This window comes from Brienomyrus brachyistius, unplaced genomic scaffold (genome assembly GCF_023856365.1).
Source record: "Brienomyrus brachyistius isolate T26 unplaced genomic scaffold, BBRACH_0.4 scaffold58, whole genome shotgun sequence".
NCBI lineage: Eukaryota > Metazoa > Chordata > Actinopteri > Osteoglossiformes > Mormyridae > Brienomyrus > Brienomyrus brachyistius.
In genome coordinates this window covers 794,710-810,367 of record NW_026042333.1, presented here as the reverse complement: position 1 = coordinate 810,367, position 15,658 = coordinate 794,710, and the positions used below count along the sequence as shown (strand labels likewise).

At 46.9% G+C, this 15,658-nt stretch overlaps 1 protein-coding gene across 1 annotated transcript; it reads right to left on the bottom strand.

Moving 5' to 3' along the window:
* Positions 1 to 7,910: 7,910 nt before the first annotated feature.
* LOC125724940 (homeobox protein BarH-like 2) lies at positions 7,911 to 14,282 on the bottom strand. Its single transcript, XM_049001427.1, has 4 exons — positions 13,891 to 14,282; positions 11,155 to 11,479; positions 9,422 to 9,506; positions 7,911 to 9,009 (listed from the first exon to the last, which is right to left on the bottom strand). Exons 1-4 carry the CDS (start codon positions 14,093 to 14,095, stop codon positions 8,749 to 8,751), a joined length of 876 nt encoding a protein of 291 aa, XP_048857384.1. The 5' UTR covers positions 14,096 to 14,282; the 3' UTR covers positions 7,911 to 8,748.
* Between the last annotated feature and the right edge of the window lie 1,376 nt (positions 14,283 to 15,658).

Here is a 15,658-nt window from a genome sequence, read left to right as displayed (position 1 = left end):
CATTGGTGGAAGAGCTCTCAGATCTCGGCAGTGACATCACAGATGGGATCACAATCTGAGCTGTGTGGGAGTGACCTCATCACCCTTTGTACCCCCTCCTCCACCAAAGCAGGCAGTTTTATACCCCCAGCGGGTAGCTTCAGTGCCAGGCGGCCCAGCCCTTTACCTCCGATGTAGAGCAATGCGCCCCAGTGTGATTTATACACACATTTATAGATCTTTGGTCGGAGGAGGCCTGTGATATCAGTGAAGGGTATAAATGTTAGATTTCACTCCTCTTCCGGGAAGGCAGTGGGGGGGCTGAGGCAAGAATGTGCTGGACACCATGCTGTGACACTGCTGCAGATCAAAGGGGGCCTTTCCTCAAGTATGTGTGTTTTAAGCAGTACTTAATGCTGACTATCTGCCTCTCTCTATCTCTCCGTCTCTCTCTGTCTCCCTTTCTATCTCTCTCTTGCTCTCTCTGCCTATGTCTCTGTCTTGTCGGTCTTCCTGTCTGTCTATCTCTCTGTTTGCCTGTCGGTCTCCCTGTCTGTCTGTCTCTCTGTTTGCCTGTCGGTCTCCCTGTCTGTCTGTCTCTCTGTTTGCCTGTCGGTCTCCCTATCTGTCTGTCTCTCTGTTTGCTTGTCGGTCTCCCTGTCTGTCTGTCTCTCTGTTTGCCTGTCGGTCTCCCTGTCTGTCTGTCTCTCTGTTTGCCTGTCGGTCTCCCTGTCTGTCTGTCTCTCTGTTTGCCTGTCGGTCTCCCTGTCTGTCTGTCTCTCTGTTTGCCTGTCGGTCTCCCTGTCTGTCTGTCTCTCTGTTTGCCTGTCGGTCTTCCTGGATGTCCCCCTGCCCTGCGTCCCATTCCTCCTGGGATAGGCTCTCTCAGCTCTCCGTGACCCGGTACAGGTTTAGCAGTCAGACAAGCATAACTGCTGCAGCCTGGTGACAGGTGTTCAGGGCAGGATCACCTCATTTCATTAAGCATCCACCTGCTATTTACCTCCTTTCTGTTGTTGTCCTTTTTGTTTTCCTGCTCGTTACGCTGCAGTGCTTGATCTTAAAATAACACAAAGACGTGTACAGAGCGCAGAGGCATGTCTGTCACCCGCTTCCTCTGTTCACGATAAACTCACCCATTTTTCACCTGTTGAGCAACCCATAATTATAGAGGAAGCTGACAGGCTTTGCGGTCGGCTGAAATGGGCGCATCCTGTACGGCCTGATTCCTGTAAACCCAAGGCGGAGGTCTGCACTCTTTCATACCCCAATTTTTCCAGGTAGTGTGTCCTGCAGGGGAATGTCCACAATACGCTCTCGTCTTGGTCCGCTGAAGATGTCAGGCGCTTGCCAAAATAAATCCAGGCTCGTTTTAAAATGCTCTCATTAAGAACAGTATTTAATCGTTTGATCACAATGCAGGTCCCCTTCAGAATTCCTAATTCAAGCCTTTTCAAAGCCGGTTCGACACCCCCTTTGCATGGCATGTAAACAGACCATCCCAGAAGCACGCCCGCAACTCAGGGGGATGTGGAGTTTCTGGGACGGCAGGGTGGGGGGACGAGGCAGGAATGCGGCCGGTCCACCCTGGCTGATGCAGGCCGAAACCGCACGTAAGCAGAGTATCTGCCCTAGATTTGGAGCTCACCCAGACGTACCATAGCGGACTCCAGATGCATCTGCATTCCGTGGCCCAGTTGCAAAACTCACGTATCGATGCAGTCATCGTAGACACGCCTTGTACACAATACCCTCTGACCCCTAGATTACCTAGAAAAACTTTGCAAAACAGAAGCCACTTCAAGTTTTGCAACTTTTAACTGTCGGTAATAATAATCATAATAATGATTATTATTACTACTAAGTTCCATGCATACTCACTTATGTTTGCATAATTGCTGAACAAATCATTAGAATTCATTAGTTTCTCAAGCTCATAGGCATATTTTTTTGTATGTGGGTGAGCTGGGGCACCGTGAAGCCTCTAGCTTTGTCTCGAACGTTGTAGGTTCAATCCCTATAGCTGGCAGGGACATTATATGCTCTTGACCCAGGGCATGGACCCCAGCTGCTCCAGAGCTGGTTAATCATGATTTCTGTATTTCACTCATACAGCACAAAAGGCTCTGATAAATAAATCAGTTTTTCAGGTAATTAGGACGCTTTTGCTAATATGGGCATTCTCAGTAATCTGTAAACGAACCAAGATAGGCTACTCCGAAAGAAACAAAACGTTCCATTCATTAATGACTTGCTGGGTTTGGTGATTTTTTTTTATTATTATTGTTCTTTGATATTATTGTTTGTTTCCTGCTGTTGTTTGTCATTGATATTTAGTGTTGTTTGATATTGTCGTGTTTTTTGTTTGCTGTTGTTTACTATTAGTGCTTGTTGTTATTGTTGTTATTGATCTGGTCTTTTACGGGGAATGTCTATAGGCAAGACTACCCAAACAATTGTCTTCTCCACCTCACTGAACCAATTAAGCCAGGGCTGTCAAACTCCAGTCCTGGGGGGTATTCCACGAAACTGGATTAAGGGAAAGTTAAGTGTTGTCTCAAAGAACGTCCGATGTGTGGGAACAGATTCCCAAAATATCGTTCCATCGGACGAAATTCCGTGCTCTCACTATTCATGTCGTGTAATACATAAAATAAAGTCTATACAAGTCACATCTCAGCATTCCAGTTAATTCCAAAATTATTAAAATAAAAGCATACCCATATTACAAAGGTCAAACATGAAATGCAATGAAAAAAAAATCCGTTAAAATAATATGATCGGGAAGATATTTTTTATATTTTGGTTAGTCACTGTTACTTTGAAAGTTTATTAACAAAATAGCAAGGACGAGATGCGCTTATTTGTGCAGAGCATTTCACATGGATGCAATTGAAAGTATTTTACGGAGATCAAATAATGCAGAATAGCATTATACAGTAAGAATGACACGAGAACTCAACCCAGAAGGTTCCCCGTTGGCTATGTGGATCGAACCAGGAACTTTTGTGGCGTAAGATAACAGCATAAACCACTTTACCTCCATGCACTGTATTGGGCACTAGTAACATTTACGTAATTACACATTTAGTTTGTCTGCAATTCATTGCCAAGCTGTACTTGTGGCCACAGTATTTTTTAGCGACTACATCTTTGATCGATCTGTCGTTCATCCATTCATCTGGGCTTCTTAAATATCTCGGGCATGTGCACTAAGCAAGATTATTCAAGTCTGTCTTGTATGAGTCTAGATCAATTAAAGCTGAACTGCGTTAGTGGAACGACATGAGGCTAAGTTTAGAGATGACGCTAGTTTGAGTCTAACTTTTCGGGAAAGTCTGGCTTTATTTAGCTACTTTCATGGAATATCCCCCTGGAGGGCCAGAGTACTGCACATTTTTGGGTTTCCCCTCATTTAACACACCTGATTCAACTTGTGCTAATTACCACAAAGCTCTTGAACTGAATCATTTATGGTAAAATAGGGAAAGAACTAAGCTACACAGGGCTCCACCCCCCAAGACTGGATTTGGACACCCCTGAATGAACCCTCCTTTGAGGGCCAAGGTCAAAGTGTGTACACCCCCAATCAGTTCAGAATATGGCTGGGATCCTGGAATGAATCTTATCCTTTGCTGTACGTTTTGTCATTTAAGGTAACTGTATCTCTTTAGTAGTATGTTTGTCAAACATACTACAGGTACAATCTTGAATGGAGTCTAGACGCATTTAAAAAGCCATTAGGTAGCACACTCCTCTAATCACACCACTGCCTGCTGGGCTACACACATCAGAAGCGAAGAACAACTTTAGAGTCGCATGTTGCCCAGGCAACTACCACGTACATGCATTTTACTTACATTTAACTTCTGATATAAAAATACGGCGTCTGTTAAACAACCTGTGTGTTAATTTATATGCAACCTTAGAAACGGAACAAGGTACAACTGGCATCTTTACAGCTCGTTAAAAGTTTCCCGCATGAAGAAGCAACAGCGAAGACCATGCGATCTCTCCTGTATCTCTGCCGATTGGTCACAGGGTGCCGAGGGTCCCTTGAGCTAACCGGAGCCAGCTGGACCTCAGTGAGGGCGACATGGGCCCAGCTGGGCTGCTGCCCGGGGGTGATTATTGGACCCCATGTGGCTTCTTAGAAGGCCTGCACACTTTCGCTGAAGTGCTCATTTCTCAGTTAGCCGATAGCCTTCGTTTGCATGCTTTGGTGAGTGGGGAAGACGTGCCTCTCAAGAGGGTCTGTGGTTTTGGCTGACCCCACCCCTCAAGCTGCCCGGTCCACAGCCTGGATGGTTAAGCCTGCCAGCATGCTTCCTGTATGCCTAGGTTTGTACCTACTTTAGCTTCATACGTTAACTGTACTGCAGGACACACTGTCCGCAGTGACATGTTGTTGCTTTCTGTTGGAGAGGCACTGGCTGCTCTGCCCCGGCACTGGCTGATCTGCCAATACACTGGCTGCTCTGCCACGGCACTGGCTGCTCTGCCCCGGCACTGGCTGCTCTGCCCCAGCACTGACGGCTCTGTCAATGCACTGGCAGTACTGCCCCGGCACTGACTGCCCTGCCAATACACTGGCTGCTCTGCCCCAGCACTGACTGCCCTGCCAATACACTGGCTGTTCTGCCCCATCACTGACTGCACTGCCAATGCACTGGCTGCTCTGCCCCGGCACTGACTGCTCTGCCAATGCACTGACTGCTGGAACTGGCTGAATTATACCCACTGTCACACAGTTCAGCAAGCTTATCTGAGCAATCAGTGCAGAAGCAGATATTTGGAAACTGAATAAAATAAAAATGAATAATACCTTATTTTCAGAGAGCAGAGTCTGACAGCTCCCCTTATCACCTGAGTCACTGTCAGGACAATGGGCCCTTTGTAGCAACAGGCTTGTTTCGTCAGGCTTTCCGAGTCACACGTCATGTCATGGGGGGAGCAGACCTGGAAATGGGAGATGAGGCAACGTTTGAGCTCTGAGGTGTCCCCCGACCCCCCACCAGTCCCCAGGCTGGGCGCCATATTTCTGTGGGTCTCCTGCCTACCCTCCATCAGTTTCAGTTCCTCCAGTTTGATTTTCATGGATGTTTATGGGGGTGGGGGGGGTGGCCCTGCGGAATGCTGATTGGCCCCTGGATTGCCGCCCCCCTGTTACTCACCCATTCAAACACATCATTGGCTTATGATGCGGTTCGTCCCTCTGTATAAATTATGGTCCCTCTTGTGCTCACCACCTAAAAAAAAGGTGCTCTTTATAGGTCATTAAACCTATATGTCACTCTTGAGAAATGTGTGATAATTATCTGTGACGATTAGTCATCCTGGCCTGGTACTCATCCATCAGCCACCAGGACTCGACATGCTGCTACTGTGCGGTGAACCCCCTTATTTCCAGGACGCCCCCGAGCAAGGACCCCTGCATGGCTATTTAGGTAGCGGGTTGCAGAGAAAAGTGGACCAGGCTTTCACTGGGAGTTCGGCTGAGAATCCACTTGCCTTATTAGAAGATGAGGAGAGTGGGTTTCGAAAAGCGTCAAAGAAGCGACGCAGATGCTTCTGAATGTTCTGCTTCCTGTGGTCGGGTCAGCAAATTAGCATGAATCACTGCCAAACCAGCCCACTGGTTAGGACCTGGGCCGACCCCGCCCACTCCATCAGGGAGGGGGGTGGTATCTGTTCTCCAGCCCCCTGACCCCCACCTCACCTCACATTCTGCGTTTGTCATGGGGAACCTACTGACAGGCGTCTTTATGTCGAACCTTAAACCTGTGAGGAGTAGCAATTTAAAGCCTGTCAGAGTGAGATTTATTGCAGGGTTTTTAAAATACTTTCTCGGGACGATTGGCTAACACACAGTCCCTTGAATCTCCCCGAGCACATCCTTGTCACGTTCAGTTCTGCTTTTTTGTGTTTACCTTCGTGCCTTGATCGTGCAGAAACGCTCGAGGAGAGTTTCCGTTGCTGTGAGAAGTGACTGGTGCTTTTTTCCAGGCCTTCACCCCCATGGGGTCGTACTGGTTTTTGCGCTGATGAATCATTTCAGCCAGAGAAACATAACTCGCCTGTAGCGCTGCGCGAGAAGCATCGCCTGTACGTTCACCTCATGCCCTGAAGCAGAAGGTTGTCTGCACCTTTAAATAAGTTGAGCAGAGCCAATTAATGTATTTGTTCTTCATGCATACTACCACAGTCTTGATGCCGCTTGGTTCCGTCCACTAATCAAGATACATCCGAAGATCATGTGTGGTTTATGTAGCAAGTGCTTTCGTTAATGACTCTTTATTGATCCCTTTCAGGGAAATTCTCTGTTCACCTACCCCATCTTTCCCTCCATGACCCACCTGTAGGTGAGAGTCGGCTTGGCAGTGAAGGGCAGCCACCTGCAGTCACACCTATGGAGCTGGGGGGGGGGGTTAAGGGCCTTGCTCGAGGTCCCACGGATGTGGCCAGTGTGCCGAGATGGGTCTCGAACCTATGACCTTCTGTTCACAGGCACAGAAGCTAAGTCACATGTCGAATCCACCATTTCCAAGTCACTACAAATTCTTCCCTGGGGGTGTCTTGGGGAATGTTCCAGCAGACACACAGTGGGGGATTTAGCAGGAATTCGCATGCTGCACCTGAGCCAGATTGCGCCAGTAAGGAGCATGCGAGTGAGTCTCTCGTTAAGATGCGTCTGTGAAATGTGCCAGTTTACCGGGCCTCTCCTTGTTTTGTTGAAAAGTGAGCGGCTTTGTGAAGGCGAGGCGTGTGCCAGTGTGTTCCCATGGCGGCGTCCGCCCTCCTGACCGTTCCCAGAACGCAGCCGTGCATCACGCGACCAGAATGGCAGGTACCCATTCTTCATCCCCCGAGTTCGCTCTAGGGGCAACACATGCGCGTGTTTATTGCGACGGAGCACATGATTGAAGGTTTTCCATAGCATTTTGTCAGCAGGTGTGGAGGCTGTACACCATAATTCTTTTTTACCATGGGGAAAACGAACCTGGATCTTGCCCTGCCAGTGAAGCCGAGCCTGTGAAAATCCCACGTTGCCCTGTAGCATGTCTGCTGATTTCCGGAGGGCTTGTTTGCTGACAGCTATGCTGATTTGCCTAACGTTTGCCTGTTTGTTTTTTTTTTTTTTTTTGTCGGAACCTCTCCCTGCTCCTCTCCTTGAAGTTCCTGGTCCTCACCATCAGAGCCATACCAGCCCGTTACGTTCCTAGTTGCACTCCCTGTAACCAAATACGAAGGCCTCTATGTTTGTAATCAGAAGGTTGCTGGTTTGAATCCCACTCTTGGCAGAGTAATCACATCCCCACTGGTCCTCAGAGGATGGCCTTCTGAGAAGGCAGGGGTGTTGCATAAATAGTCTCAAGCTTTGTACTCACCTGTGTATGTGAGAAGCAACAATCCAATGCGCATTTAAAAAGGAAAATTCAGCTTCTCCTGCTGTGTAGCTGCATGCTGTGCCCATTCTCACCACATGAACGCTGGAGCCCACTCGACACACCACGGTTTGCCGCCTCAATAACCCATCAGCCCCTCTGCTCACTACCCATGTCACTTTTTCTCACCACAGCAAGGTTAAATGACCAGTGTGACAATCCCACATCAATATTCTGAAGCTCTGATCTGATTCAATATCCGCATCGAAGGAGTAGCAATCCTATTGATGGCCAAATGAAGCTTCATGAACCACTTGCTATATTTTCTGACTCCACTAGATGGCGCTCTCTGTCAAATAAAAGGCTCGAAGCATGCCTCAAAGCAAGCCAAGAGCTTGGGGTCAAAAAATACAGCAAATGGTTCAAGAAGCTAAATTTGGCGATCACTATCCCATTCTGAATGTTATAAAAGTGATATATTTAAGAAATATCTGTTACTGAGTATTGAAAAAAAACTGGGTGCAGGTTTGACCAGCTTGAAACAGCTTTATATGAATCAAAAATATACTTTATTTTTTAAAAAGTTCTTTACATGTTTCCAACATGAATCGCAGCTTTGAGGCAGCTTACAGTCTGTGCTGCCGCCTCTGTAGCTGCGACTTTCTATTCCGGGGAAACTTCTCATAGGCAGGAGATGCGGAAATTTGTGTGTGTCTGTCACCATCCTGGAAATGAAGTCTTTGGAAGGAACAAATGAGCGCGTCTGCATCCCAGTTCTACAAACCCTCTCCTAAGTAACTGTATATTGGCAGGGTTCAGAGTAAATAAATGCCACAAAACCAAAATAAACCATGTTAAAAAAAAACAAAACAAAATATAATGTAAGTAGCTTGTAAACAAGCACTGCATGGGGAACAGGGCGCTTGTCTGATCCCCTGTCTCTAGGGCGACTCTCTGCTGTTCCATTTTTACCCAAAGAAAGAATAAAGACTAAAAATAAACACATCTTTGGTGATTTACCCGAGTGGATGAGACGCACGTGAGCGTGACATTGGAGCCAACAGCGGCGGAGTCGCGGGAATTAATTACAAACAGAGCCGCAGGAGGCTTTCCAGCCGGAAAGCAGCAGGGTGCGGCGCGTGCGTGACATCGCCCACCGATCCACGTTCGCCACGGCTGAGCTGCCCAGCATCTGTCTGCTGGCACAGCGGGAAGCAGCACCATTAGCATTGCTGCTACAGCATTAGCGGCACCAGAGGAGAGCTCGTTTTTACGGGGGAGTTTGGCTATCCAGCTTGGTTCACCGGAGAGGTTTAACGTCTGTCTGAGGCCAGCATGCTGTCCAGAATGGTCTCAGTGTTGGACTGGGGAGGGGGGCGTGGCCTCAGCCTGCCACGCCCATGTCCAAAACAGGATGTGGAAGTGGTGCTAGAGGGGTCTGCGCCTGGCCGTGGATGTCCTGAGGAGATGGACCACGAGGTCCGGCAGTCGCTGCTGTGTCCGGCAGCGCCCCCCGGTGGCTGATGTCCTCCTGTACCCTACAGGCCAGCCTCTCTGCCGCCTCGATCTCCTGGGTAGTGGGGATGGAGTTCTTCCTGGGCCGGCCTTTGGGCTTGGTGGGAGCCACATGGCCACCTTTAAGCACCTACGTATACAAGTACAGCGGCAGCGGCGTCAGAAACGAGGGGCGGGGTCATCGCGTGCTGTCAGTCGCCGCATGTCCCACCCACTGGAGTTTGTTAAGCTAATGAGCGAGCGGCATTTTCAAGCCACTACAAAATTATTGGTTGAATTTACCCAGCCCCTGCAGGGGGCAGTAACTTATTACCCTACGTTTATACTGAATGTAAAGAAAAACCATTTACTGTCAGACACAGGAATTTCCAATCTGAGATCTGAACCTGTAAAATCGGGGCGACAACATCCTAACCACTGCAATCCCCTCCTGAAATATATGATAATCCAAAAAGCATGACTCGGCAAATTCCCCAGCAACACTCCCAAGTCCCTTCTTATTGGATAGATGCTGACGTGGCCCCAAAAACCCCCACCCTCACCATTTTCTTCCACTTCATGCGCCTGTTCTGGTACCAGGTCTTCACCTGCAGCTGCGTCAGCCCCAAGGACTGGGCCACGTCCAACCTGCGGGGGAGGGGGGGGGGGGCATTGTGAATCCAGATAAGCAAAATATCATTAAGGCAAAGCTGCCCTATAAATTATATTATACACTGATTTTGTTTTATAGTTCGGCTTAAAGCTATGCTGGGTCTGAAGAAATGCTATTATATTTTTTGATATTTATGAGTCCGATTATAAATACTGAGTTCCTAAATCCTGCTGTCAGTTTGAATCCTATTATTTTTTTCCATACAGCAAAATGATGACCAAACGTAATTACACAATTTAAGGAGAGACTCAAGTGACTATTATTACCAATTAAACATCTTTAGTTATCATAGGAAGGTGGCATGGTGGTGCAGTGGTTAGCACTGTCGCCTCACACCTCTGGGACCCGGGTTCGAGTCTCCGCCTGGGTCACATGTGTGCGGAGTTTGCATGTTCTCCCCGTGTCGTCGTGGGGTTTCCTCCGGGTACTCCGGTTTCCCCCCCACAGTCCAAAAACATGCTGAGGCTAATTGGAGTTGCTGAATTGCCCGTAGGTGTGCATGTGTGAGTGACTGGTGTGTGAGTGTGCCCTGCGATGGGCTGGCCCCCCATCCTGGGTTGTTCCCTGCCTCGTGCCCATTGATTCCGGGATAGGCTCCGGACCCCCCGCGACCCAATAGGATAAGCGGTTTGGAAAATGGATGGATGGATGGATAGTTATCATAGAAAATACTGGATTTTTTTTTAACCAATCAGCAGCAGTCTTTAGGTCATCTGACCTCCGTCGTGGTGTCAGTGCAGCTGAACGGTGGCGTAAACACACTCTTTTGTGATTATGGGCTGTGAGCCCCGGCTGTATTTACCAGCTGAGCCCTCCTGCTCCCTGTCTCTCATTTGTTTGGCTAAGCGAAGCCTCATAGACAGATGTTCTTTCTGTGCTGCACGGAAACAATCACTTACACCTGAAATTACCAAACTATCTGACAGTTTCACGCCGGGTGGGGGTGGGGGGGGTATTTTAACTCCCATTCACTGTCCGGCCTGAAAGTCGAACAACTTGTGTATGATACAGGCTTAGCGCCATGACGACTGACTCCCCCCCCCCCCCCCCCCCCCCCACTGTGTGACTTACAGGCCGAGACCAGCTGAAAACGAGAAGCGACTACATGTCGTGGGCAGATCTCCTTTCAGGCAGGGCCCTGAACAAACAGCCGCGGCCGCCTCGCTCCTCATTCAGTGTTTACGCTGCTTAGAATGTTCTAGTACTGACTCCATTAAGGTCAGTCTCAGGTTACAGTTACAGTCAAGATGGCCGACACTTAGGAGAGACGGCTTAAGTGTCTCCTGTCATACTCTCAACAGGCAGAAGGAAGGGATCCCGCATTATAAAGAATAGAATAAGGGGTGACATGGTGACTCAGTGGGTTGTGGGTTTGAATCCCACTGTGCTACGTGTAGAGTCTATATGTTCTCTGTGTATTATTCAGGTTTCTCCAGCCCCCCCCCCCCCCCCCCCATAGTTCAAAGACCTGCAGTTAGGCTACTTAGGGCCACTGAACTTTGTGACTGTGTGTGAGCCCTGCAATAGACCAGCATTCCATCCAGGATGTAGCCAAAATAGTGTCCTACACTGCCTGGTATAGGCTCCAGGCCCCTCGAAACTCCCAGCTAGAAGATGGCTGACCTGTCAGGCGTGGACAGGTACTTCTGCCTCTGGAACTTCCTCTCCAGGCCCACGAGTTGCCCCTCAGAGAAGATGGTGCGACAGCGGCGCAGTTTCCTGCCTCGGGGGGCGCCATGCTCCGACCCCAGTCTGCCCCTGAACCCAGCAGATGGCTTACCGGGACATGGCAGGAGCGGGCAGTCTCGGCGGGGCAAGGGTACACAGGACGTTTCGGACAGTAGGGGGGCGATGCGTGGGGAGGCAGAGTCTGAGAAGTGGTACAGGGGCACCATCCGCTGGGCACCTAGTGTAGGGGCGCTCGGTACTTTGCTCACCTGGCATATACCTGAAAAAACGTGAAGCTTGGAATGAGCACGGTTCCATCCATCAACGTCACGCGGCTGCTCAACAGCCAGCACGTCCTTCAGATATAAAACGTTTCTCATTTTTATACATTATTGAAAATTAAACCAGTATATTCTGATGCCACAAAGAATAGGGGAAATGCATGCTGTTTTGCGAAAGATAAAACCACCGCGCCTCTCGCCGTGTGGCAAGAAATTCCCATGAAGGCTGAGTATATTAACGCTTCAGCGCCGTTTCCTCGCTACATTTTAGCGCCGCGTCTCCGGGGGATCCTGTCATTTGTAAATGACAGATGCCGTTTCCAACTACTGAACAAAAAACAGATGATGGCGTAGAAATGGAATTGCAGCTACGTGTGCTTCTTCAAGCACGTCTGCATTTGCTAGTCAGAATAAACAGCAGTGCAGACTCATGCCGCGGGCTTTTTCAGCCCGATACCCTTGAAAGTACAGCATGTGCGAGTGTATGACTCCCTAACCAGATCGCACACTTACGAACAGATTTGGCCACACCTTCAAAAGTTTAATAGAAAAGTAATTTCAAAGATGCCTATTAAGATAACTGACAAATATCAACAAATAAAATAAAACAAAAAACAATGTACAGAAAATCTGTAATGATTACTTGTTTGTTAACATTAAAGCCAATTTATAAAGGGGGCTTTCAAAGAGATCAAATAGGAATGCAGGCGCTGCATCTGAGGCTTAACCGAAAGCAGGTGTTAAATGTGTCGGTAGTTGTTATTCCGCGTTCGGTCCGCGTTCGCCTATAGGCCTACCAGTGGTCGCCAACCGTCCAATAGCGAACAACAGGTCAATTTCCAAGACATCCTCAGCCAACTAGCTGAACGGTGAACGATCAGACCATCACCTTCACACTTATTCCTTTGTAAAAGTGGCTCTCACTGCAAAACAGTTTTGGGACTACAGTTCAATACTGTAATCGTCCAAGATCGACAAAAGACAAAGAATAATCTTCGGCGGGAGGCTGGGGACAGCAGATGAAGTGTGATTTGGGATAACACCAGATCCTGGCCTTTACAATAGGCTTTAAAGAAACGGGGTGCAGGTCCTTATTACGGGTACAGACGGGGCACAATAATAACACGCTGGATGCACAAACCACGAAGGCTTTCGCAATTTACTGTGAAGTACACACAAAATACGCCATTCAAACATATTCTTTATCTGTCATCAAACCAATTTTGCATCGGTGTAATTTCTATGATAGTCCTGTAATTACCTCTAAATTATAGTTGCTTGATAATTATAACAATAAACTAGCCCATACAATCGTCCTCGTAGTAGGTTATCAACCTACGGCTATTAATAAGTGTGTAAAGAGTAAAAGGGAAGTGTGCTAGTTTAATTTCGGCTTTCTGTACTGTCATATAATAATATTAAACTGTGTGTGTATAAATATATATTTATATTGTATATCTATGTATAAATATATAGGCTACATATATGTGTATGTGTGTATAAATATTTACATTGATAATGTGTGTGTGTGTGTGTGTGTGTGTGTGTGTGTGTGTTAATTTAAGTTATATAAAATTTCGTTTTAAATCATTCGGGCCTGACACCAGCGCGCCTTGACATTCGCTATTCCATTTAAACGCGTTACTGTCAACGTTTCCTTTTCACTATTTTCGAGCACCCTGTGTCCGAACGGAGTTTCGTGAATATAAACACTTTTGTAAGTTGTGCAGATAGGCCTGAGTTTAAAGAAACCCCTGCTGGAACTTTAACACGGCACTCGCTATACTTAAGCCTGGCAGGGAGACCCACACTGGACGCACTTCGCTGGCCAAAGCCGAAGTTGGTTCCGGGCTTATGGTTACGGGTCGGGGAAATAATATTGTCTTCAGGAAGAAAGACGTGTTTTCACCCGCAGGTAGCACCCTGACATTTTAATCTACCTCGATCATGATTGAGAAACAACGCGTCACCTGTACCAGAATGACTTTAATAAATGGGCAATTGCTCGTTCATATTCGCTCGCTATAGCCTTCCGATAACGGGCGACTAACTGAGCTCAGTAAAATTCCGTTTGCTTTTTTTCAGGATTTTTCTTTATTTATACTAAGGAGCTGTCATCTATTCGCTTCCAATTACAGTGGAAAAAGTACACTATGCACGCTAATATATCTGAAATTTTAAAATGCGAATCGGAAACGAGATATTACAAGTAATCTGATACCACATTTTCTGGTTTAATTTTGAGTTAGCAAACCCTTTTCGGCGTATGGCGGATAATGAGGCGATAATACGAAAAAGTCAGAATCGGGAGCGTTTTCGTATTATTAGCCTTAAGTCTACAATTCTGCTAATTAAATTACTGCGCGGTTCAAGATCCGAATAAATGGTGATGCGTGTGCACCCCGCTTACCTGGGTGAAAGGTTTGCGCAGAACGATGAAACTCAGGTTTTAGTCGCAAGATGAAATATTGTCCCAGGTTGCCGAAGGACTGTTTCTCCAAGTTTTTGCAAGTCTCGTCCGAAAGGATTTCGTCTATCATGAAAGTCTTGTAGCGTTGCCTGGGTGCTCCGACTGACCCGGGAGAAGAGAGCAATGACTCCGTCTGGCACTGCATGGTCACCGGCGGAGCGCAAGCAGCGAGCGGCCGTAGGACAGTTACATCGAGTCGCCTTTACTTTCAGCTTATTATTTCCAGACGAAATTAATTTGGCTCAGTCCTGAACTGCCCTCACACTATCTTCGACTACCCATATGTCAGTGATCCGTTGCGTGTTCGTAAATAGTCTATTATACCCGCATTGTCATCTCTCTCTCTCCTCCCCTACCTCTCTCTCTCTTTTTGCAGATCATAAATTGTTTCAAAAGTTAACGATATAAATACCATAACTATCCCCTTATTTACCTTAATAAATAACAATGTTAATCACAATCATGTCAATAAAGCAACTTCGGTTGCCATTTTTATATTTAGAAAATACATTAAGGTGATTAAACTGGTTTCACCGGGTCTATCAGAATTGCGGCTTTTTTCCCTTAAATTGTATGTATCGAGTATCGTCCTTTTCACTATATTTGTTGGCGCCCTCAACAGCGCTGCCACTTTCTGTTTGATTTATGGGGCTTCTTTATAAGTCTGTTTGTGCATTTGTCATGTAAGTCCGTCGCACTCGTTAAACTTAACATAGTCACCCAGTTGTGTATTCCAAGACGTTTTAGTGTTAATTTACCATAGCTTTACTTGATTAGGCTATTGACATGAAGAGAGATGTTTCGTTTTATGGGATTTCATTTTATGTCCAATTCTTGTTTATTAGTAGTTTTTCCCCCTCTTTAATGTTTTTTTTAATTATTATTATTCTTGATTCTTATGCCACATACGTGCTGGAGCTCCTCATGATTCTCCAAAGCTTAAGATTAAACGCATTTCTAGGAACCATCTATTCTGCGTTTTATTAAAAGCATGGCCGCAATGTTTCTAAATAAGTTCAAAAAATGTTTTCTTGTGGCATTTATGTTCATGTTTATGCATCTGTCCATCTGAAACGCATTGGCAGAGTGGGGTTAACTTCAAAGGCTGTACCAGCGCCGACCGTAAACATGACTGAAAGGCCGAGGGCGGCTGGGACTGCGGTCGCTGTGAAACGCTCAGGATGGAAGGGAGTCACCCGTGCTGAGGGACAGTTTGTAAAATCAACTTTTAAAGGCATTGCTTTTAGTTCCTTGATTATTTACAAGCAAACATGTTATGTTAAATTGATTTTTTTTATTGTGTTAGATATGTATTTTTTGCGTCATGCAGAATTTCAGCAGACCGGTAAAAACGTGTACTTCCGTATATCTTGTATATAATGTGAAGAATTAGCGCAATTTGTTAGCTTAAGGAAAACGCAACGGGTGTGTGAGGGGTCCCCCGGAGAGCAGCACCCGGTTCGGGCGGGGAGCAGGGCGCAGCTGGCAACCGTGCATGGGCGCAGCGTGCATGGAGACATGACGGGGCACGCCGATGATGGCACTGCGCAAAAATGTTAATGTTACAACTCCATCAACTGCACCGTGTCCCGTAAATATTCTCCAACAGACTTTTAATTAAGTTATAGTGGTCTCCGTTGAGAGCTGGGCTTATAAATTATACACCCAGCCCTTAATGTAGGGTGTCATGTGCAAATCAATGTGGTAT